At 50.1% G+C, this 21,020-nt stretch overlaps 1 protein-coding gene and 1 long non-coding RNA gene across 6 annotated transcripts in view; one reads left to right on the forward strand and one right to left on the reverse strand.

Moving 5' to 3' along the window:
- The window catches only part of Tex2 (testis expressed 2), a 72,941-nt gene extending 54,656 nt beyond the window's left edge, over window positions 1–18,285 (forward strand). For 2 of the 4 annotated variants that reach the window (XM_013503181.1, XM_005402171.2), the window contains exons 8-12: window positions 6,373–6,505; window positions 10,883–11,008; window positions 13,206–13,415; window positions 15,756–15,876; window positions 16,869–18,285. In XM_013503181.1, coding sequence (XP_013358635.1) covers window positions 6,373–6,505; window positions 10,883–11,008; window positions 13,206–13,415; window positions 15,756–15,876; window positions 16,869–16,991 — 713 coding nt within the window. In that variant the 3' untranslated portion in view covers window positions 16,992–18,285. Of the gene's footprint in view, window positions 1–6,372; window positions 6,506–10,882; window positions 11,009–13,205; window positions 13,416–15,755; window positions 15,877–16,868 lie in introns of those variants that run through there. The other 2 variants (XM_005402172.2, XM_013503182.1) reach the window with 2 other exon arrangements.
- A 1,604-nt stretch (window positions 18,286–19,889) lies between these two features.
- Window positions 19,890–21,020, reverse strand: part of LOC106146426 — a 30,978-nt gene continuing 29,847 nt past the window's right edge. For both annotated transcript variants that reach the window (XR_001230849.1, XR_001230848.1), the window contains 2 exons: window positions 20,178–20,303; window positions 19,890–19,987 (listed from right to left, as the gene is read on the reverse strand). This is a non-coding gene — a long non-coding RNA (uncharacterized LOC106146426). The remainder of the gene's footprint in view (window positions 19,988–20,177; window positions 20,304–21,020) is intronic.

Genomic DNA, 21,020 nt, shown 5'->3' on the forward strand with positions numbered 1-21,020 from the left:
TCCGCGGCCCCGAGAGCGCCGCGCGGTGCTCATGCCCGGCGGCTGCTCCGCGCAGGGGCCAGGCTGAAGCTGCTCCTCACTTCCCTCGTCCGTAAAGTGCTGGTGTGGCGCGGCTGGCTCGGCTGTGGTGGAAGTGAAGCACTGTGTGTGAGAAGTGCTCGGGGTGCGCGGGGCCCGGGGAGCGCTTCGGGCGACCGCTGCGCTGCTGCAGAGCGCGCTGTAGTGAGGCTGACTGAAGGGGTTTGCTGGGGACCCGTGCTGCCGTCCCGCTGTCGGGGCTTCTTTGTACTCACAGGCGTGTCAGCAGGGCAGAATGAGTCCCAGCCGTGGACTTGGCGGGGAGGGGACGAAGGACTTTCACCGCAAGTCTTTAAATCTACAGTTACAGTGTGTCCTGAACAGAGTCCGGGACCCAGATGACAACCCGAGTTCTCACTGAAGGACTCGGACTCTGTGGAAAGGTCTCCAGGTGCCACAGGAGGGCAGCTTGTCTGTGTCTCCAGACACGCCCTTAGTCATCCGTGGGTGCCCATAGTCTGTGCTGATGCTCTGGATCTTACCCTGTGCAGGGCTAGGACCGAAGTTGGAAGTTACAGAAAATTGGAACCGATATTAGTTGGATACTAAAACTGGATCCCTCTGCTATACCTCAGAGCAGGCGGTCGGACAGCAGCTGCCGCAGCTAGCAGCAGTGTCACAGACAAGAAGCTTGTGTGGCGAAGGGGGAAGTACCCTCTGGAGCTCGGGTGGGCCGGGGTGCAGGGCAGTCTTGACTTGTGGCTGTGTCAGCCTTGAAGAGGCGGAGCTGTGTCTGTCATTGGTAGAGAAAGCTAAAACGTCATCACACAGACGCATCCAGATCCAAGGCGCTGCTAGTTGTAGGAAGTGTTGGAGTAAGCAGTCAGCACCAGTCCGTCTGTCAGGAGCCAAGCAATCGCTGATGTATTCTTCCAAGGCTGAGTGACTCCGCCTCTGATCTGGATGTAACAGATTATCAAACAGTCCGTTTTTAAGGAGTCTCGTGCTTGGTTGCCAAATGTTGACTTTCCAGGTGAAAACCAGGCAGACTTGGGAAAAGGAGAAGCAAGGGATGTGAGGGCCAGCTCAGGTGAACAGGCTCGGAGGTCCCTTAACACCTTCCAAGCGGCGGGTGCCCTGTTAGGCCTGTCAGAGAGACTTCAGCAGCCGTAAGGCCGGGAGACGCTGTGTGAAACTACCAGAAGCACGGACGCGGCGGTTGTCCACTAGAAACACCTAAGAAACACCTTCCTAAGGGAAGGCGGAAGGACGTCTGCTCTGCTGTGACGCCCCCTTGTCTCTGGGGACGCGCAGGCAGGTCGTGCGCTGGTGCACCCCGCGTCAGGGCCGTCTTTACTCCTCCTGGGGGCGGGCTGCATCCCTGTGTCTCTGCTCCGGCGCCTGCAGTAAGAACTCAGGAAGCACATCCGACGGAACGAGCCGCCGCTTCTGCCCATTGTCCCTCGGGTTGTGGTGCTGGTCACTGTCCCTGACCGTGGGGGCCGCTCCCTGCACGGAGCGGGACGGAAACCCGGGGCACTCATTGTCAGTTGTGTCGTGTGTGTTGCCCGAAGAAGTGCCAGCTTTTGTGAGGGCTCCTGAGGGCGGTGCCACCCTGCCCCCGGCGGCCTCCTGTCGGGCTGTGTGTGAGCGGGGCCCCTTTCCTGAGAGCCCCCAGGGCCAGCTCCTTACTCCTCCTGCAAGTATCACAATGTGCCTGCTGCTCGACTTCGGGCTTTTGTCCTTGAGCAGGGGTTATAGAAAGCAGCGTCTTCAATAGAGTGACTCCAGTGCCTGAGCCTTCATCTCTGGGTCGTGCAAGGCAGGGCCTCCCAACCCGCCTGGTACACAGCCAGTTGGTCTTCAGGTTGCACAGGTTTGAAGTTCTTCCAGGTACTTGTTGCTTGGTGAATCTTTCAGGGTCTTTGTGGCGTGCTAAATCTCAAGTTTAAAAACGCGGGAAACCTGCCACAGGAGCAAGTTTTCCTTGCATGTTATGCTCTCACATTCTCCCTACCCGCTCTGTAGCGCATCATAGCAAGTTGTTGAAATATCTGCAGTTCATCTCCATTTTTAATAAGAGTTCTCAAGCTCTCTTTTTTGGTACTGGGTATTGACTGCTCGTGACAGGGCCTTGCTTACATAGCTCACGATGTAGCTCAGGCAGGCCTTGAACTTGTGATCCTTGTGCCTTTGTTTCCGAGTGCTAGGATTACAGGTGTGCACCACCATACTGGGCTTAGTGTTGGTGACTGAATCCAAGGGTGCTCTGCTACCAAGACACAGCTCCAGCCACTTTAAAATCTTTATTTTATTTTGAGACAGGGTCTCACTAGTTTTCCCAAACCGATTTCAAGCATGTGATCCTCCTGCCCTAGCCTGCCAAGCAGCTGGGATTACAAGTGTATGCCACCATGGCCAGCTCGAGCTGTTACTGCCTATGCGTTCTCTCTGGCGGCCAGAGCTGAGCAAGGCCTTGTGGGTAAGCCTGTGGAACATACTCAGCAGTGTAAGAAACAGGTCCCTGGTTAAGGTAGCCAGGCCTCTTCCTGAGGTTGCAGGTCTTCGGCTGCCGGTACAGCTTCTTCCACGGCAACAGCAGTAGGAAGAGTAGAGCAAGCAGTGGAGGTGGGCCAGCCCATTGGAGAGGGGGAAGCACCCTGCCGGCTGTGCCAGGTGTACCAGGTGTGCCAGTGCTGCAGCGCTGCCCTGGACAGGCAGCGGGCTCTCCTTGGCGTGGATGAGGAGCTGATGCACAGAGGCTGGGAAACTTCCAGGGAAGCTGCAGCCTCACGCCCCCGGCTGGGCTCCACGCTTTTCCCTTGGACTTCGCATCTGAGCCCCGGCTGTGGGGCTGAGCCTCGCCCCATGGGCGGAACGTGCCAGAGATTGGGCGTGAGCCAGCACTTTACTAAGCCTAATCCTTTTGTTTAAAAAGCAAACAAAACTTCCCATTTGGGAAAAAGTAAGTGTGGTGCCTTTGATGTGACAACTTGCAAAAGGCAAAGCATACTGTTAATATTTATTGGAAGCCTGAGTGTTCCAAAAGAAACGTTTGTATTTGAATATATGTAGTAGCCAGGTAGTTTGAATGTGTTAATTCTGAAGTTAACAAAGCTGGAGATATCAACTATAATAATAAATGTGTTTTGAGCTGGGCATGGTAGTGCACACCTGTAATCCAGTGAGTCCAAGACCAGCCTGAGCTACATAACAAGACCCTGTCTCAAAAAACAAATAAATACATACATATATGTTGTATTGATAGTCTTTTTATGTTGGGTTTAAATTCATAGCTAGTTTTTTGTCCTGTGCTGGAAGTGATTAATGACTAAATGGCTTTATGGAAGCAGGTATACCTTTTACTTCCCGTAGCAGTGCTTTGGGTTTTTTAGATTGTTTGTTGGTACGTCGTAGGGGAACAGAACGATCGCATTCATCGTAGCGAAGCTGTGCGTGATGCATCCTCCTTCCCTTCCCCTGCCGTCTCTCAGCCCCTCCTCCCTCCCTGCTTACCAAAGCTCTGTGTCCGTTCTTCCATCTTTGCTGTTGTTGTCTTTTCTGTTCCTTCCTTGGCTCTCCCGCTCCCTGGCTCCCCTTCTCACTTGGACAGTTTCTTCCCGTTTCACAGTATCAGTTACACATTTTGGCCCTTATGTACCCTTTCGGTTTCTCACCCAGGGAAGCTGTGTGATATTTACACATTTGTCTGATTGATTCACTTAGAGTATGGTTTCAAAGTGCATACATTTACCTAGAAATGTGTCAAGTTTATCCCTATTTATGGCAGAGTAGTACTCCATTATATGAAGTAACCACATCTTCCTTATCTGTTCATCAGTTGATAGGCATTTGGGCTGTTTCCAAGATTTAGCTATTACACACTGCTGCTATAAACATGGGTGCACAGATATTGCTATGATATGATGCTTTTAATTCTTCCGGGAAGATAACAAGAAGGGGAATAGCTGGTTCGAATGGGACCTCCAATCGTAGTTCTTTGAGGAATCTCCACACTGATTTACACAGTGGTTATATCAGTCTGCACTCCCACTGGCAGTGGAGAATTCCCTTTCCCCCACAGCACTGCCAGCATTTGTTGTTGGTTGATTTTTTTCCTAATAGCCATTGTTTCCGAAGTGAAATAAAATCTCAGCATTGGACCGGGGATGTAACTCAGTGGCACAGCGCTTTGCTTGGCAAGCGCAAGGTCCTGAGTTCAATTCCTGGTACAAAAAAACCCCTCAACATTGTGTTAACTCTCGAATGACCACTGATGTTGAACATTTTTTCATGTATTTATTTGCCATTTCTGCTTCATCTGCAAAATGTTCATTTCAGATGCCCAGTTTTGGATTGTGTCTTTACATTTGAGGGGGGTCTGATTTTTTTTTGAGTTCTTTATGTTTTGTTTTTTTTTTGTTTGTTTGTTTTGGTTTTGGTTTTGGTTTTTCTCCGGTACCGGGAACCAAACTCACGACCTTGCGCTTGCCAGGCAGGCGCTCTGCCGCTGAGCTAAATCTCCAGCACCTTTGAGTTCTTTATGAATGCAGGATCTTTAGTCCTTTGTCTGAGGAACAGCTAGCAAAAACTTTTCCCCCTGCTGTGGGCTGTCTCTTCACTCTGTTGGTGGTTTCTCTTGCTGTGTAAAAGCTTTTTAATAAGATGAGGTCCCATTTGTTGATTCTTAGTGATATTCCTGTATAACTGGGATTTTGTTCATAAAGTCTTTGCCTACACCTGTGTGTTCAAGAGTTCTACCTGTTCTGTCTTCCAGCAGATTTAGTGTTTTTGTCAGTAACAGGATTTTGAAAAACAAGGTAATTAGTGATTTTCGACTGCTTTAATGTGAGCAGCAAATAAAGAAGTTTGTAAATTACTACGGACAGGACAGTCACAGTTGGCCTGCATATCATTTAATTAAACCAGGTCGTTCATGGAAAGTAATCACCTTCAATTATGGAAAAAGAAGATGTGCTGAACACGGGAACAGAAATTACCGCCTTTAGTGAAGAAGTCTGCCGTTAGTGCTCCTCGGGGTTAAGCAGGGCCTTCATCTGAGAGACGTGTAGGGGAGGGGTTACTTACTGTAACTGCTTGAAAATGAACGGTGGTTTTAGATTAATTTCCTGCTGCCTTTTAGATGTTGTCATTTGTCTTATGAGGATCTATAAAGGTTTATGAACACTTAAACACCCACTGGAAGAATCCCATTTTGATGGAAAGTCTGTGAGGTATGATGGACCTCAGAGTCTGAACACTCACAGTGTGGTCTGTCTTACCTGTCCTGTCCTTAGCCCTTCCAGTGGCAGGGCGTCTCAGGATGACTCGTCCATGGCCGCCACAGCGAGATCCCACAAACTTAACACATTTTTAGTGTTATGGCAATAACATGGCAGTAGTATCTTCCTAAGAAATAGATCTTTAAACTCGGGTACAGGGGCCAGGGGTATAGCTCAGCGGCATAAGCGCTTGCCTGGCAAGCCTGAGGTCATGAGTTCTATTCCCAGTACCAAAAAAAAAAACAACCTCAGGTACAAAGTGGTTACCTGACTTTACCTGGATAAGCTTGGGGACTGAAAGGTAATCTTGTTTCCATTACTTGGAAATTTCTAGAAAGAAAAGGCTAGTAATACTTTTCGTCACTATTCTTATCATGGCAGACTAAATCTGACCCATTTGTCTGCCCCTTTTCCAAGAACTGAATAATTTCAGGAAAGACAGTTTCCCTTATGTGTCTTCAGAGAATGGCCCAGGTCAGAGCTACGCCTCTGCCCCTTCTGCCTCATAACGGGCCGGCCATCCGGTAGCCCATCCTGATGGGGCTCTGGCTCAGGCCATTCCCTCAGAGCGTGTTTTCCGATGAAACAGGAGGAGGAGGCGGCAGAGGTAGAGGTTGGCCCTCCTGTGCTAAAATGTCTTAATTCCTCATGACCCTCACAGCGGACTGGAGTGCTGGCCGTTCTCTGGGCGGAGAGCCGCCCGAGTGTGTCCCACTGCGCACGGGCCTGGGCCTCTGCCCCCTCGGCCCGCTCTTGCCGGTATTAGCGGCGCAAGCCGCATGCAGACTGTCCATGTGGCGCTGAATTAGGTCCTTCACACTCCACGTTTGCATATAATTTTGGGGGGCTGCTTTGAGACACAGTCTTGTTGTGTAGTCCAGACTGGCCTTGAATCCACCGTGTAGCCCAGGCTGGTCTTGAACTGGCAGCAGTTCTCCTGCCTCAGCCTCCCGAGTGCTAGAATTCTAGGCATGTGCCACCACACCCAGTTTAAAGTACAAATGTCTCTACTGTCATTTACAGTCATGTTTTTTGAGGGAGGGAAAAACCTGTTTTCTCCCTGTTTCTCCAGGACTCTGGATCGACTTGGAAATGTCCTACAATGGATCTTTTCTGATGACTCTTGAGACCAAAATGAATTTGACCAAACTAGGTAAAGAGCCTCTTGTTGAAGCCCTGAAGGTTGGCGAAATTGGCAAAGAAGGGTAAGGGGCTATATATGAACTTACTAACCCAACCCTGGGGGACCAACCTCTCTCTGCAGCTGGGGATAAGCAGGTCTGAGGTCTGAGCGCCCTGGCTGGCGAGCTAGCGCCACTGTAAGTGATTCTGGACCGCAGAGCGCACATCATCCCCAGGGGAGCCCCCACTCCCCGCTCAGCTGTGACAGCTGCTCTGACCGCAGCACTGAGCTGGGGATACCGTCTCAGTTACCCGGAAAGCACCGCTGATTCGGTCTGACAAGCAGGGCAGACCCATCTGAGCGATGAACTTCTCTGTGAATCGAATCATTGCTCCAGATACTCTGTGTGCAGCCTTCTGACACAGACAGCACTGTGGGAAGCAGTCTGAGGTCCTCTGGGGGAGCCGCTGCTTCAGTCACCGAGCCAGAATTATCTGTAAGGAGATGGGTGATTTTGTAGCTGAGAGGACACCCCACAAGTATTCTGAGAAGCATCTTCCCAAACGATACCATATGGATTTGCTTAGTGAATTCTTCTCTTCGTAGAAAGTACACTATGTTGCCCAGAGTTGTCTAATTCAGAAATAGTCCAAAACTTTGAGATAATTAACAGAGCATTTTTCTTTTATTTTGCTTTTTTGTGGTGGTATTTCTCACTGAGCAAGATCCTCAACCCGCCCCCCTTTTTTGGAGGTAGGGTCTTATTAAGTTGCTTAGGCTGGGCTGAAACTCGTGATCCTCCTGCCTCAGCCACCACATCTTGCTAGAGCTTAATTCCCACACCACTACCACCTCTTGTAATGCCTAGACGCATAAGCCGGATCTTTTATATTCTTACACATCTTAAAAGTGACCGCTCTGACTGCACATGTAAATGATACTGTTGTTTTTAGCAAATTAAGACATGCTGCTTCTCACATCTCTGCTCCCTCTGCGTGGGAGTAACGGTATAAAAACAAGGAAAAGCCATAGGAGCTGCCTTGGCAGAGTCTAAATACAAGACCCAGGCTCTTCGGTTTTTGCTTAATTAACTGACCTACTGCTTTTATTCATGCTTGTGGTATTAGCAGACGGGGTGAGTTGTGAGTATACCTCCGGGGATATTCTTTTGGAGCCAGCCGTGGTGGTGCATGCCTGTAATCCCAGCACTTGGGAGGCTGAAGCAGGAGGATTGCTGCAAGTTCGAGGCCAGCCTGGGCTACATAGTGAGTTCAGGGGCAGCCTGAAATACAGTGAGACCTTGTCTCAAAAATAAACAAAAAAGAATGTTCTTTTGGTTAGATTATCTGAGTTGTTTAATGAAATGTTCCTGTTTTAATAGTTGGGAGAATTTCACCTGCTGTATGCTAACCTACCTCTGCTATTTTTTTTTTCCCCCGTTTTTCTGCTATTTGTTAAAATGTATTTGGATTCGACAATCTGTGGATTTGTATTTTCTGGTGAGTGGTGCTTATCAACTCCCTGTGTGGCATTTCATACCCTGTGAGTGCTGAATTGTGTTTGGGTCCCACGTGAAGCCATGAGGAGGTTGTCTTTTCATCATGGTTCCAGACATGAAGGCAGTCCCATGGGCTTGAGAGGACTGAGAAGGGGAGTTCAGATGAGGCTTTTCTGGCAGGGAAAGTCTCTGGCATCTGAAGTTAGACTTGCTGGGGTCCTGGGCAGGCGTGGTGGTGCACGCCTGTAATCCAGCATTCAGGAGGCAGAGGCAGGAAGATCTCTGTGAGTTCAGGGCTAGGCTGAGCTACACAGTGAGCTCAGGGCCAGCCTGGACTACATTGTAAGACCCTGTCTCAAACTAAAACAAAACAACAACAAAAACCAAACCACAACAACAAAAGATACACTTGAAAACATTTTCGGGAAGGAATCGTAGGCCTGCGCCGCCAGCGCTGGTCCGCATGCATCTTCTGGCTCAGTTTGTGCATCAGAGCCTCCGAGAGGCTTTCCGGAGGGAAGCAGGAGCCCTACTCCCAGGAGCGATCCCAGAGCCCGCGTCTCCACTTCTCAGTCATGAGCACGTGGTGCCCTCCTGAGAGACAGCAAACCAACCTACTTGGTGCAGTTTGAGAATTGCCAGAAGTTATCAGAGGTAATGACTATGAGACCAAGAATTAAAACACTTGGTCCAGTACAGAGTATCAGTAATAAAACATTCCACTTCTGACTCCAGACACATTTCCAAAACAGTTTTCAGCAGAGGCAGCATAACCGGAATAAGCCTATTCAGGCGGCTCTCTTGAGAGGGCAGCACGCTTGCCCGCAGTTCTGAGGTGTGTGTAACGCTGTTGGGCTCGTCACATTCAGTGTGTGGTTTCCTTCTGTGACGTTTCTGCTGATGTTATAAAGTCAAGATAAGCTGCACGTTCGGTTCTACAGCTGAAGATTAGCCGGGCATTTTAGCAGGAGCTTAATTAATGAGTAGTGGGCGTGGAGTGACGCACCCTCCAGTGCCCAAGGGAGGGTTAGTGCTTGGCTGGGGTCAGAATTTCCTGTCATTCCATCTGCTTTAGCTGGTGTAGCGTTATATAAGTTATTTACTTCAAGCTGCAAAATCTGCCCTGTGTTCTGCCCTGCAAGGAATTAGTTTTGGAACGAGGAGCTCACTGTAGCGCTTGGCCTTGGGCATCTTCTTCCTGGCATCTGGAGCTGCCCGATGACACATACGGGTGGGGACAGGAAGGCTCCTGCAGGCAGCCCTTCATACCCTGCGGGGGTGATGAGGAGCAGACGGTATGTTGGGAGAGCTTCCACACCTGGCCGTGCAGGGAGTGAGCCGGAGTGCAGCCATACTCCGCTGGGGAAGCAGGACAGTTGTGTAATCACTGGCGATTTACATCTCTGACGGTCAGGCTTCCCGGGGAATCGTCTTTTGCAGCGTACATCTGAAACCAGAGAGCTGAGGGTGCCTGAGCTCGGAAGGCTCTGAAGTGGCTGTGTGACCACACATGCACGGAGCACAGGACGAGCCAGGCCTGTGGTGGAAGGAAGGAGAAAGGTGGTCCGATGTTGGCAGGGACGAGAGGCTTCGTTTTGCAGAGGGAGCTTCCCTCTAACCTGCTGGCTGGAGTGCCGGCTCTTGTGTCTCAGGCCCAGGGCTGAGCAGGATCCGTGTGTCCTGCAGGAGGACACTCATCGGATCCTCTTACAGCCCCGCTCCTGTTTCAGGGGTGGAGGCCCCAGTCCCGCCGTCCTGTGTGCAGTGCTGGGGTCGCTGCTGGGCCGCCTCAGCACACTGGCAGGTGCCTCTGCCCTTGACCCTTGGTCAGACGACTGCCCCAGTGTGCCTCTGGTGGCCCAAGTGTCACCTTAGAGGAAGACAGAAGGATGCAGCTGCAGGGAGATATGGCCTGGCTCCACTGCCTGCCATCTTGGCAATTTGTCCTTGTCAGAAAGGTGAGAGATCCAGCCTCTGCTTCGAGACCATTTGGTTTCTGTGTGGGGACTACTCACTCATTTCGTCCCAGTTACGTCCCTGAGCCTCGGAGACAGGCCCTGCCGGGCAGGGTTCCTGGACGCACAGCCACAGTCCAGGGAGCCAGCGGCCCCTGGTGGACTGAGCTCAGCCAAGAAGCTGCAGTCCCGCAGAGGGGCCTCGGTCCCTGTCCTCCGCTGGTGTCTCAGCAGGCCGCACGCCTCTGGAGACCGGGTGTCCAACCTGGAGATTTCAATGAGGGGCGCTACTCTGGTGAGGCTTTCTCTTACTTTAACAAAAAGCATGGTCAAATATGGAATGAAACTCACGACCTTGCGCTTGCCAGGCAGGCGCTGTGCCGCTGAGCTAAGTCCCCAGCCCCTCAAATGTGTGTCTTTGCAGGTGAAGTCCAGGTTTTCTGATCAGTTGTTTCTTCAGGTCCCTTAAGATGTGTACCTTTGTTTTCAGTTTTGTGACCCTCAGAAGATGGGGCAAGATGTGGGGTAGGATGGTAATTTTGCTGGGACGGAGTCTTGAGTGAAAACTCGCTTGGGTGTTAACCGAGCCAGGAAGCGTCAGCAGCTTCCGCCTCAGGCAGAGGCAAGGGACTGGCCTGCATGTCCTCATCACCAGTGAGGGGCGGTCATGACATCACATCGCTGCCACCCCACCCCGCACCCCTCCGTGCTCCCCACTCCCCCTCCACGTGGTTCTCACCGCATTTCCTGTGACCGCATCACACTCCACCACTGTGCTTTGCACGCATGCTCGAAGGCAGTAAGGCCCGAGTGCTCTGTAGTCCTGAGGGACTTCGCACTGGGATCCGGAGTAGGAATCAGGACTCTTGGATTGGGCCTTTCCTTTACTGGTGGGCTGAAGACAAGGAGTGTGCGTCGAGGTCCCACCTGACCCCCTGTGGCCGAGTGTGCGTGTGCTCTTTCTAGGCAGCCCTGGCCGCCGTGGTCACTGTGCTTCCCCGTGCAGTTGCAGGCCCCGGGCGTACTGTCTCGCCGACAGTGATGAGGAGTCCTCCAGCGCCGGCTCCTCTGATGAGGATGATGCACCAGAGCCCAGTGCAGGAGACAAACAGCTGCTCCCGGGGGCTGAAGGGTGAGTGGCTCGAGGGTCTCCAGGGATCAGGGCTCAGGCTGGGCCTTTCCTTTCTTCGTTGTGATCCTCCTCCTTCACATTGAGTGGTGGTTATGGACAGGCAGCAAAGAGAAAAGGTTTGTATAGCTTTCCTTTCCTAATTGGTTCCAGACTCCATAGCTTTTTCCTGCCTTAAGGTAAATAGCAGAAGCCGGGCTGGGTGGCTTCCACCTGGAATCCCAGCACTTGAGAGGCTGAGGCAGGAGGATCCTTGTTTGAGACCAGCCTGGGCTACAAAGTGAGCTCAAGGCCAGCCTGAATTGCATAGCGAGACCCTGTCTCAAAAAGACAAAAAATAAAAAATAAAGTAAATAGCAGAGAAGTTGGAGGGCAAGGTTGTGCAGAGCACCCCGGGTCTTCCGGGGAGTGAGAGGAGCAGTGGCTGCAAGGGGCACCCCCTGCTGCCCGGTGGAAGGAAGAGCCTTAGTCCGTGTTTATATAGCCTTTGAGTTGCTGGCTCCTAAAGAGCTGAAAACTTGAGAGATTTTCTTTGGTGAATGTTGAAAATGTGGATAACAGTGGATATTTTTGGATCATGAGTCATTTGGGAGCTCTCTTGCTTGTTACTTGGATATTGGACCGAACAGAGTGGATCTCTGAATTATTTAATGGGAGCTGAAGAAATGAAGATTATGAAGAAGCCAGTGACTCAGAAACTTTAGTAAGGAAATAACCCAGACATTTGAACAGGTGGTGCTAAAGAGTGTGTGTGTTACTGAAACTCTAGCTGCTGGACCTTTTTAAGGATGACTAAGCCAGGGGCCAGGGATGTAGCTCAGCAGCACAAGCACCTGCCTGACAAGCGCAAGGTCCTGAGTTCAATTCCTGGTACCAAAAAAAAAAGAAGAACTAAGCCAGGCATGGTGGCGCGCGCCTGCAATCCCAGCACTCGGGAGGCTGAGGCAAGAGGATCGTTGCAAGTTCAAGGCCAACCTGGGCTACAAAGTGAGCTCAAGGCCAGCCTGAACTGCATAGTGAGACCCTGTCTCAAAAAGACCAAAAAAAGAAAAAGAATGACTGCTTTGGGCTAAGGATGTAGACCAGTGGTAGAGCGCTTGCCTAGCACATGTAAGACGCTGGGTTCCAACTCCAGCACTCCCAAGGTGGAGTGGAGGAAGAAAAGAAGGAAATTGTTTTCCTTTATATACATGCTGTTCCTGATGCCCTGGAGCTGCAGAGGATTTTCAAGTCAGATGTCCTCTGTTCTTCAGGCAGCTTTATGAATTATATAACCTGACACAAATGTTTATCTTCTTCACCTGCTGGCATATCAGCTTAGTTTGACATAGCATTTTTCTTTAAGAGATTCCAAGCCCTAAAAATAAGGGGAGAAAAGTGCCAGGCCCCAGAGGCATGGTGGCACACTTAGAATTCAGCACTGTGGGTGGCTGGGTCATAAGTTCAGGCCCGGGGCTGGGGATTTAGCTCAGCGGCAAAAAGTGCCTGCCTGGCAAGCACAAGGTCGTGAGTTCAGTTCCCGGTACCGGAGAAAAACCAAAAAAAAAAAAAAATAATAAGTTCAGGCCCACCCAGGGAAATTTAGTGACTCAGACCCTGTCTGGAAATTTTAAAAAAGGCTGGAGATGTAGCTCAGTCCCAAGGCCCAGGGTTAAATCTCCAGTAACACACACAGAGAGAACAGTATTTACACTCGGATCAGCAGGACACCACCTCATGAGAGGTAATCACTGTTCGGTGTTTCTGCCTTGCAGCAGGGTTTGCCGTTGGCTGTTAGGAGATTGAGAGGCTTCTCTGGTAGGACATGGACTTACACTCAGCCTTTGAGTGGTGTCAGGGGGGTACCTTCTCTGCATGAGGACTTCTCCCAGCCCTCCAGGGTCAGTTCGGGGGGGGTCTGTCTGACAGGTACACTTTTTCTCAAGTAGTAGTTCTCAACGGAGGGAAATTTGGTCACTACACCTGGAGACGGGTATGATTGCCATAACTGGGAAAGTGCTGGTGCCACCTAGTGGGAGAGGGCGGGGATGGCACTAAAAATCTACAGTGCGCAGGACGGCGCCCCAACACAGAGGAGGCGATCCGTGCCAAAGCAGCGACTGAGAAAGGGCTGTAAGGAAGGTGAAACTAGAGCCACAAGAGTTGTGTCTGTGAAAGAGACAAGTCTACACTAACACCTCTTTGTGTCCCCCATTTGAAGGTATGTTGGAGGTCATCGAACAAGTAAAATTATGAGGTTTGTTGATAAAATTACCAAATCAAAATATTTCCAAAAAGCAACAGAGACCGAGTTCATTAAAAAGAAGATTGAAGAAGTCTCCAACACACCCCTGCTGCTGACCGTTGAAGTACAAGAGTGCCGAGGAACCCTGGTGGTCAACATTCCTCCCCCGCCGACCGACCGCATATGGTGCGTAGAGGGGCCTGGAGGGACAGCCAATGGCAGTCACAGTCCCAGCCTGCTCAGCCTTAGGATTAAGGGAAATAGCTGCTCCTGGACAGCTGAAAGTCCAGTTATACTTTCTTCTGTAAACGGTTCGTTCGTATCTAAGGATTTATCTTCACACGCCAGGAACGGTGAAGATGAATGCATGAGGCCTACGTCACGCGCCGCGTCTGTTCTTGGTCTGCTTCCTCCCAAAACCAGCTCCTCCTCTGGTAGTAACTCTGCCGCTGGTAGGGTGCCCTTCTCTCCACCAGGCCTGGGCCGCCCTGCACCACCGGCTAGTTCTCCTGGCACCCTGCTGAGGCGGTGCCCGGCTGTCCCCTCGGCAGAGGAGGGTCGGTGAGCCAGCCAGCAGAATCCAGGTGGTCAGGGACACTTCCTGAGTTAGACCTTGGTGTGCAGTCTGGAGGTCATGTTGGTGTTCGTGGTAGGAGATCTGTGCAGAGTTGCTCTCAGCTCCAGCTGCAGGGTAGAATCACCTGGGAACTTGCTGAAAATGCAGATAGGCCTGGCCCATCCTCCAGGATTTCAGCAGTCGATAGAGGAGTTGTAGTGATTAAGCCAGGGTGGAGAATAAAATAAATTATTTATGGATCCAGCATCTCTAGCTGTGAATCTAAATTTAAATTGGCATTAGGCTGGGGATGTAGCTCAGTGGCAAGACACCTGCCTCGCATGTAGGAAGCCCTTGTGCCCAGCACTGCAAGAAAAAAAACTTGGCATTTCGTGTTGCATAAAATAAGCATAAGGGGATAGTTACCACGTAGGAAGTCTCACTGTGTCATAAACTGTACCCATAGTAAAAGCACAGCTCTGAGCCACCAGAGGGGACCAGCGCTGCCTGCGCGTCTCCTTGTGCTCAGCAGCGTGCAGGAGGCTCTGCAGGGATAGTCAGATTTCCGCGCTGGCTGATAGTTCCGATGATGCTGACAGTGTTTCCCAGTAAAATTTTAAAGTGCCTTTATATGCCAAGCATGATCGCGCACGCCTGTAATCCTAGCACTCAGGGCTGAGGCGGGAAGATTGCCATGCGTTCCAGGCCAGCCTGAACTGTACAGGGAGACCCTGTCTCAAAACAAAAACAAAAAACCCTTTATGTATAGACTTTTTCTCTTGAAGTAATAATTCAGGCTGGGGATATAGCTCAGGGGCATAAGCGCCTGCCTGGCAAGTCCAAGGTCATGAGATCGATCCCCGGTACCAAAAAAAGAAATTAAAGTAATAATTCATGATTTTTTAAAAAGTGAGATTGGAAAAACAAGTATGAACAAAAGACCAAGAAACTCAGGCCCATAATCTTATCACCTAGAAATGCCCATTGTTACTACTTTACAGCCCCTAACCCTTAAAAAATTTTTTTTAAAATACTGAGTTCATACATTTCTTCTCTGTACCACCAGACTTCTAGACTCAGCAGCTAGAAATGCCACTGCCTAGGGACGATGAAATGAAAGGCCCCTGGGATAGTGCTCCCTGGCACGTGCTCAGGGGCTGACCTGTATACTGCTGAACCCCCAAACCACGCACAGATACTAAGAGCACCTAGAAATACTTCTAGCAATTTGACATTTCTCCTGCGCTTCTAAAACACTGACCCAACACTGATTAATTTTGAGGTGTTTGAGTGTCTTATCTGAGTGCTTTGCTAAGTCCCAGTCAGCTCCCATAGGAAGCTAGAGAAGTATGGTGTGGAGTGAAAAAGCAGATCCACGTGTGCTTATGAGAGTGCGAGGAACACTGACCCACCTCGCTCATTGGTCCTTTCTTGGGGATGACAGGCAGGCCAGGTCTTTCAAGTTAAGGGTTTTCTGTTGTTGTTTCTTTGTTCTTCAAAACAAGGTCTCACAGTAGTTCAGGCTGGCGTCCAACCAGAGGATCACCTCAGCTTCCTGAGCGCTAGGATTACAGGCCTACGCTATCACACCTGGCTCAAGTTCAGCTCTATGCATTTATATTTTGTTTCTTGTAATGTGCATATCTTTTATCAAAATAGAAAAAAGATCACTACCATTTTAGGAAAAATTAAAAAATCCCCGCATCATGGACCTTTCCTATGGAACATCCTGGCTTATCCAGTTCACAAGAACTGGTCTGATTAGTTAGGGACAGCCCTCTCACTGTCCAGGCATGCAGGGAGCTTACAAGTTCATTCTGACCCTGCTGAATTAATTTTGGAGGGGATTTTCAAAGTAGCGGTATTTTAGGTTGTGATCAAGCCCCAAGTAAAGGAGAAGTGTTTCCATCAGTGCTTGTCTGCTTCCTCTCTACTTCTCAATGTGATTGCTACTCGTCTTCCTCTAAAAGGTATGGCTTCCGGAAGCCACCATACGTGGAGCTGAAAGCTCGGCCAAAACTGGGAGAGAGAGAAGTGACTTTAGTTCACGTGACAGACTGGATAGAGAAGAAACTGGAGCAAGAGTTTCAGGTAAGCATGCCGTGTTAGCTTGTGTTTCACACCGAGTATAACAAGCTCAGGGCAGAGTAGAGGTCCCGAGCTTCATCTCGGTCAGGATCCTCTTTTAAGAATCCAATGTGAGCCGGGCGTAGTGGCGCACGCCTGTAATCCCAGCACTCAGGAGGCTGAGGCAGGAGGATCGTTGTGAATTTGAGGCCAGCCTGGGCTAGAGTGAGCTCAAGGCCAGCCAGAACTGCATAGACCCTGTCTCCAAAAAAAAAAGACCAAAAATAAACCAGAAACCAGTGTGGTAGACATCCAGAATCCCAAAAATGGCGCCAGCCAGGACACATACTTCTTTGTTCTTCAGACCCCGAGATACACTTCCTACTCCCTTTTGCGCTCGCACCAATTAACTCCCAATACCGAGATACGACACATCACCTGCCCATGTTAACTCCACCTCTAGTCCAATCCAGTAAAAACCCATTCCCCAGCCCCCTCCTCCAAGGGTCCTTGCAATCTCCTGCAGCCCTCCCACGCTGGCAATAAAGGCTTGTTTCATCTGTCTCTTGCTCTGTCCAGTGCTAAACCTAACAGTTCAATGTCAGCCTGGGCTACAGAGTGAGCTTAAGGCCAGGCTGAACTACATAACAAGACCCTGTGTCAAAACAAAGCAAAACTCTTATCTTTTTTTCCCAAGATATACAAAGATAAATCTACTTGGAATGTGTTCTGGACATAATTTGGAAAAACTGTCAGCAATTAAGCCAGTTCTGTTCAATGAATGTTGTTTATCACTTAGGAGTAATTTCACGTATGTACAGAAAACCAAAGGCTTCTGCTTCAGAACTGGTAACATTATGTTATTATTTGTGCACTGGTGATCCCTCAACTCTTTAAATTAGTGGAGAAATGTGGGGGAAAAATTTCCATACATATTTTTAAAAATCTGTCTAAAGTCTGAAATTATCATTAGAACAAAGGAAGGATGATAAACTGACGTTAATATCTCCCTGCAGAAAGTTTTCGTCATGCCAAACATGGATGATGTTTATGTCCCTCTAATGCACTCAGCCATGGACCCCCGCTCTACTTCCTGCCTCCTGAAAGAGCCACCTGTGGAGGCTGCGGAAGCGCTGTAACGGGGGAAGAAGGGGTGCTCCCTGCTCCGTGAGGCCCGGCTGACATGCGGGGCTCGTGGCTGCCATCCGTGCTGCGGCATTGGCCTTCAGCTGTGCCGCAGCTGCCGTCTCCAAGACTGCTTCTGCCCTCTGCCTGCTGGTGCCCATTCCACGTGAGGTGTCACTCCCCGCACCCAGCGACAGGTGTCTGGATTGCCTGCCACAGAGCTTGGACTCGACAAAGGAGACTGAAGCATCGCCCCGGTGGACCCAGAAGTTACACATGATTCACACTGTGGCTTTTTGAAGTCTACCAGTTTTTGTGGCAGCAAAAAGCACATTCAGAGTGAAGCTGTACAACTGGAAGACTTCCCCTCACCTCCTGGACTCATCCAAAGCTTTTCCTCAGGCAGCTGGTGCACAATGGAACATTTTTTCACTCTACACTTTGTACACGATTGCAGCCCTCCATGCTCCAAGAATGTCAATTCAGTAACGTGTGGGGAGTGGAATTCTGTGAGCCATTGCAATGGCGGTAGATAGGCATAGCATTACTTTTTTTTTTTTAATTAAATTGTGCATTTTGGAAGCAAGTTGCCATAGAAGACACACAACTTTCAGTTGGGGTGGAGGCACTGGGATTTACGTGAACATTAGGCAAAGCCATGAGATCAAACCATCCTAAGCATCTTACCAGTGAGGTGCAGTGATCCTGGCCTCTAATCCTGATTGTTTCCTGAGGCACAAGCATAATGACAGACATTGCACACGAGGACCTTTTGTTTATCTTTAGTCCAGACAGCATGGGCCCAAAAGCCCAGATTTCTTGTGTGCTCTAGAAAGCTTCATATAGGAAGGGGAATGCTTTGTTAATCTAACTGGCTTGAGAAAGTTTTGTGGGCGGTTTTCTTTTCTGATGGCCAAAACAGAACCGCTCAACTGGTAGCTGCTTTTGAGTCAAGCCCACAAGTTCGCTTCCCATCCGACACTACAGATCTCAAAATACACGTAACCTTCCTTTCATGTTGCCAACTTAATTTTGTGCATTTGTGTCAGAATGTTTAGTTTACAAGTTTGGAGACTCTAATTGTATAATTTGCTTTGAGAAGTAAATACAGATTTTTATTGTTTAAAGCTGCATTGAATATCAAAATTACCTTGGGTAACTTTTGATAACTTACATCTGTGGACAAAGCTAATAGTGATTTTTTTTTTAAACAGCACCTTGCCTGACTTTAAAGAAATTAATATATTAAGATATATTTGAGCCCTTATTTTAATGGCACCATTAAAACATTTGACTTAAATCACTTGACCATCCCAGTCGGTGTGCTGATTTCTCCTCGTGCGAGCCCGCATGTCTTGCTCACTGCTCGTTACTGTGCGTAAGTAAAGGCGAAGGGCTGAATGCACTACTGTGTAGAGGTCACACACTTTACCCACCGCTCAGTCGAATAGTGTGCGGGGACCTAGGGTGGCTTGCATTGTTTCACAGAATAATCTCTCATGTCAAATACTAGGTAAGCATTTAAGTTATTTCTGCAGAGCCGTTTGTTAAGACAAGGACACAGTAGTGAGTGCAGAGAACTGGGCCCTCGCCTGGCAGTAGGAACATTTACTTACCTGCTGTGTGCTGAGACCAGTTGTAAGTGTAGAAAGACAAGTTACAGCAAAGCAACCGGCTTGTAGCTGGCCATTCTATAACTGAGTACCTCTCCTCCCCAGCAAACAGAACAGTGTTAAAACAGATTAGAGGCTGGGCGTGGTGGTGCGCGCCTGTTATCCAAGCACTCAGGAGGCTGAGACAGGAGGACCTTTGCAAGTTTGAGACCAGCATGCACTGCATGAGACCGTTTCCAAGACAAAAAAAAAAAAAAAAAAACTGGGTACAGTGGTACAGGCTTGCAGTTCAGCAGTCGGAGAGGCAAGATGGCTGAGTGCAAGTCTTGCCTGAACTACATAGTGAGACCCTGCCTCAAAAACACCAAGACCAAAAAAGTGATAGGTTAAAGCGTAACAGCAGGTTGAGAAGATGGGTTGACACGTTGCTTTTGGGAGAGGGGACTTGGTCGTCAGGCCGACTCCCTCTTCCCTGAAGCTTTAGCTCACTAAATGTGGCATTTACCCTAGTGAGCCTTGCTTGTCTGATCCGTCCAGGCACAGCACCGCCTCTGCCTGTGGTCAAGGCCGGCGGCCCCCGAAGGCCGCAAGGCAGCCCTGCTACATGGGGTGGGTGTCGTTTTCCTCCTCAACCTAGAGAACCAAGTTCAGACTTCAACATTTAACTAACCGGGAGCTGGAACCCACACCCTTATTGGCAGTCACCCTTTTAACCTGGGGCATTTAGTGAACACCAAAGCATCAAGGATCCCCCTCGTTTGTGCACCTCTGCCCCTCCCCCGGGCGAACTCCCGCAGAAGCCCGGATGTAGGATCTCGGGCCAGCTCGAACACCTGAACGCGTACGCAAGGGTCGCCTTCACCTTCACACCACCCCGTAACTGAGGCTAAGCTAGCTCGACAATTAGTTTCCCCGCAGTTTTTCACCAACAGATCCCGACTTCACCTTAACCAGAACTTACACCCGTACAGCTGCGGCCGCCCCCCCCCACTGCGCATGCCGCGCGCACCTCGCCAGTCTCCCCAGCACGGCAGCCACAGATCTGGCCGGCACTTCGGGGAGGCGCCGCAAACGGGCGCCCAGGCAGGTCTACCACCCGCACGGCCCGTTCCCGCCGGGGCACGGCGCGCGCTCCCGGCCGCGGCCGTGTCGCTCGCGGTTAAAAGGGCCGTCCGCGAAGGGCAGGCGGCCCCAGTTATGCGCGAGCACGTTCTCTGGCGCTGCAGCTTGACCCCCGGCGCCACGCGCAGGCGCAGCGGGCCCAAAGGCAGCGCGTCACCGACCACACAGACACCAGGCTGGGGAGCACAGCGTTTTATTGGGGGGCTTGGGAGTAGGGAGAAGCGCCGGAAAGACGCTTTAGACAAGGCGATCTGACGTCCTCGGAAGGGCGGGACCTGCAGGAACAACGGCGGCAGGTGAGCGAGGGTGGCCTCCCAGCGTCCCCTCCCCTCCGCCAAGCCCGCCACCGGCTCAGCCTCCAGTTCGCATCACCCTTGTCAGCAGTCTAACACGTGCTTTAATAGGAATGTCATCACGGCCAGCAACTGCCTCCAGCCCTACAGCCCAACACCAAAACTCGCTCACCTCTCTGGGTCCGCCGTCGCCAAAAGACCGAACCACCCGCCTGGCGTCTACTTAAAGGAGCGTAACGGAAGTAGTAGGGCGGGCTTTACCGCTCAACCAATAGTAAGCCAAAGTTCTGACCGCGTGCTGTAAAAATGATCTAATGATTGGCTGTGCTCGATAAATCCTCCAAAGTATAGAGAGGTCACCCTCCGACCATAGAGATGGGAGGCTAGGCGGAGCCACCAGTATTTTACTAATAAGAATGGCGGGTCTTCTAAGTTATTCCTAATTTATTCGTACGTTTTGATAGCTGACTTGGTTTGGGGCGGGGGGGTTGGGGTTTTTTTTTTTTTTTGTCTTCTTGAGACAGGGTCTCACTATGTACTTCATGCTGGCCTTAAGCTTACTTTGGAGCCCAGGCTGGTCTCGAACTCACAGCGATCCTCCTACGTCAACCTATCGAGTGCTGGGATTACAGACGTGCGCCACCATGCCCGGCAAGCCATCATGAGTTCTTCCCAGTCTCTCTAATCCATGATGGAGTTTTACACATGAAATTTTTACTTTTTTACTTTTTTTCTTTTCTTTTCTTTTCTTTTCTTTTTTTTTTTTTTGACTTGTAATTAGTGCATCTCTGTACTGTGCACAAAAGAAAACTTTGGAAACAGGAGACAAAGCCTGATATGTATAACATACTTTTTGCCACCAGCTAGACTAGGATCTGAGGATATAAAGGTAAACGAAATCGCCCTGGGTTCTAAGTAACCAGTAGTGGCAGAAAGAGCTTATACGATATTAGAAAGTAGACTCATCAGCCGTGCGTAATGGTGCACACCTGTCCTTCCTTCCTTCCTTCTTCTC

The sequence above is a fragment of the Chinchilla lanigera genome, unplaced genomic scaffold (assembly GCF_000276665.1).
Source record: "Chinchilla lanigera isolate Chin_1 unplaced genomic scaffold, ChiLan1.0 scaffold00077, whole genome shotgun sequence".
Lineage (NCBI taxonomy): Eukaryota > Metazoa > Chordata > Mammalia > Rodentia > Chinchillidae > Chinchilla > Chinchilla lanigera.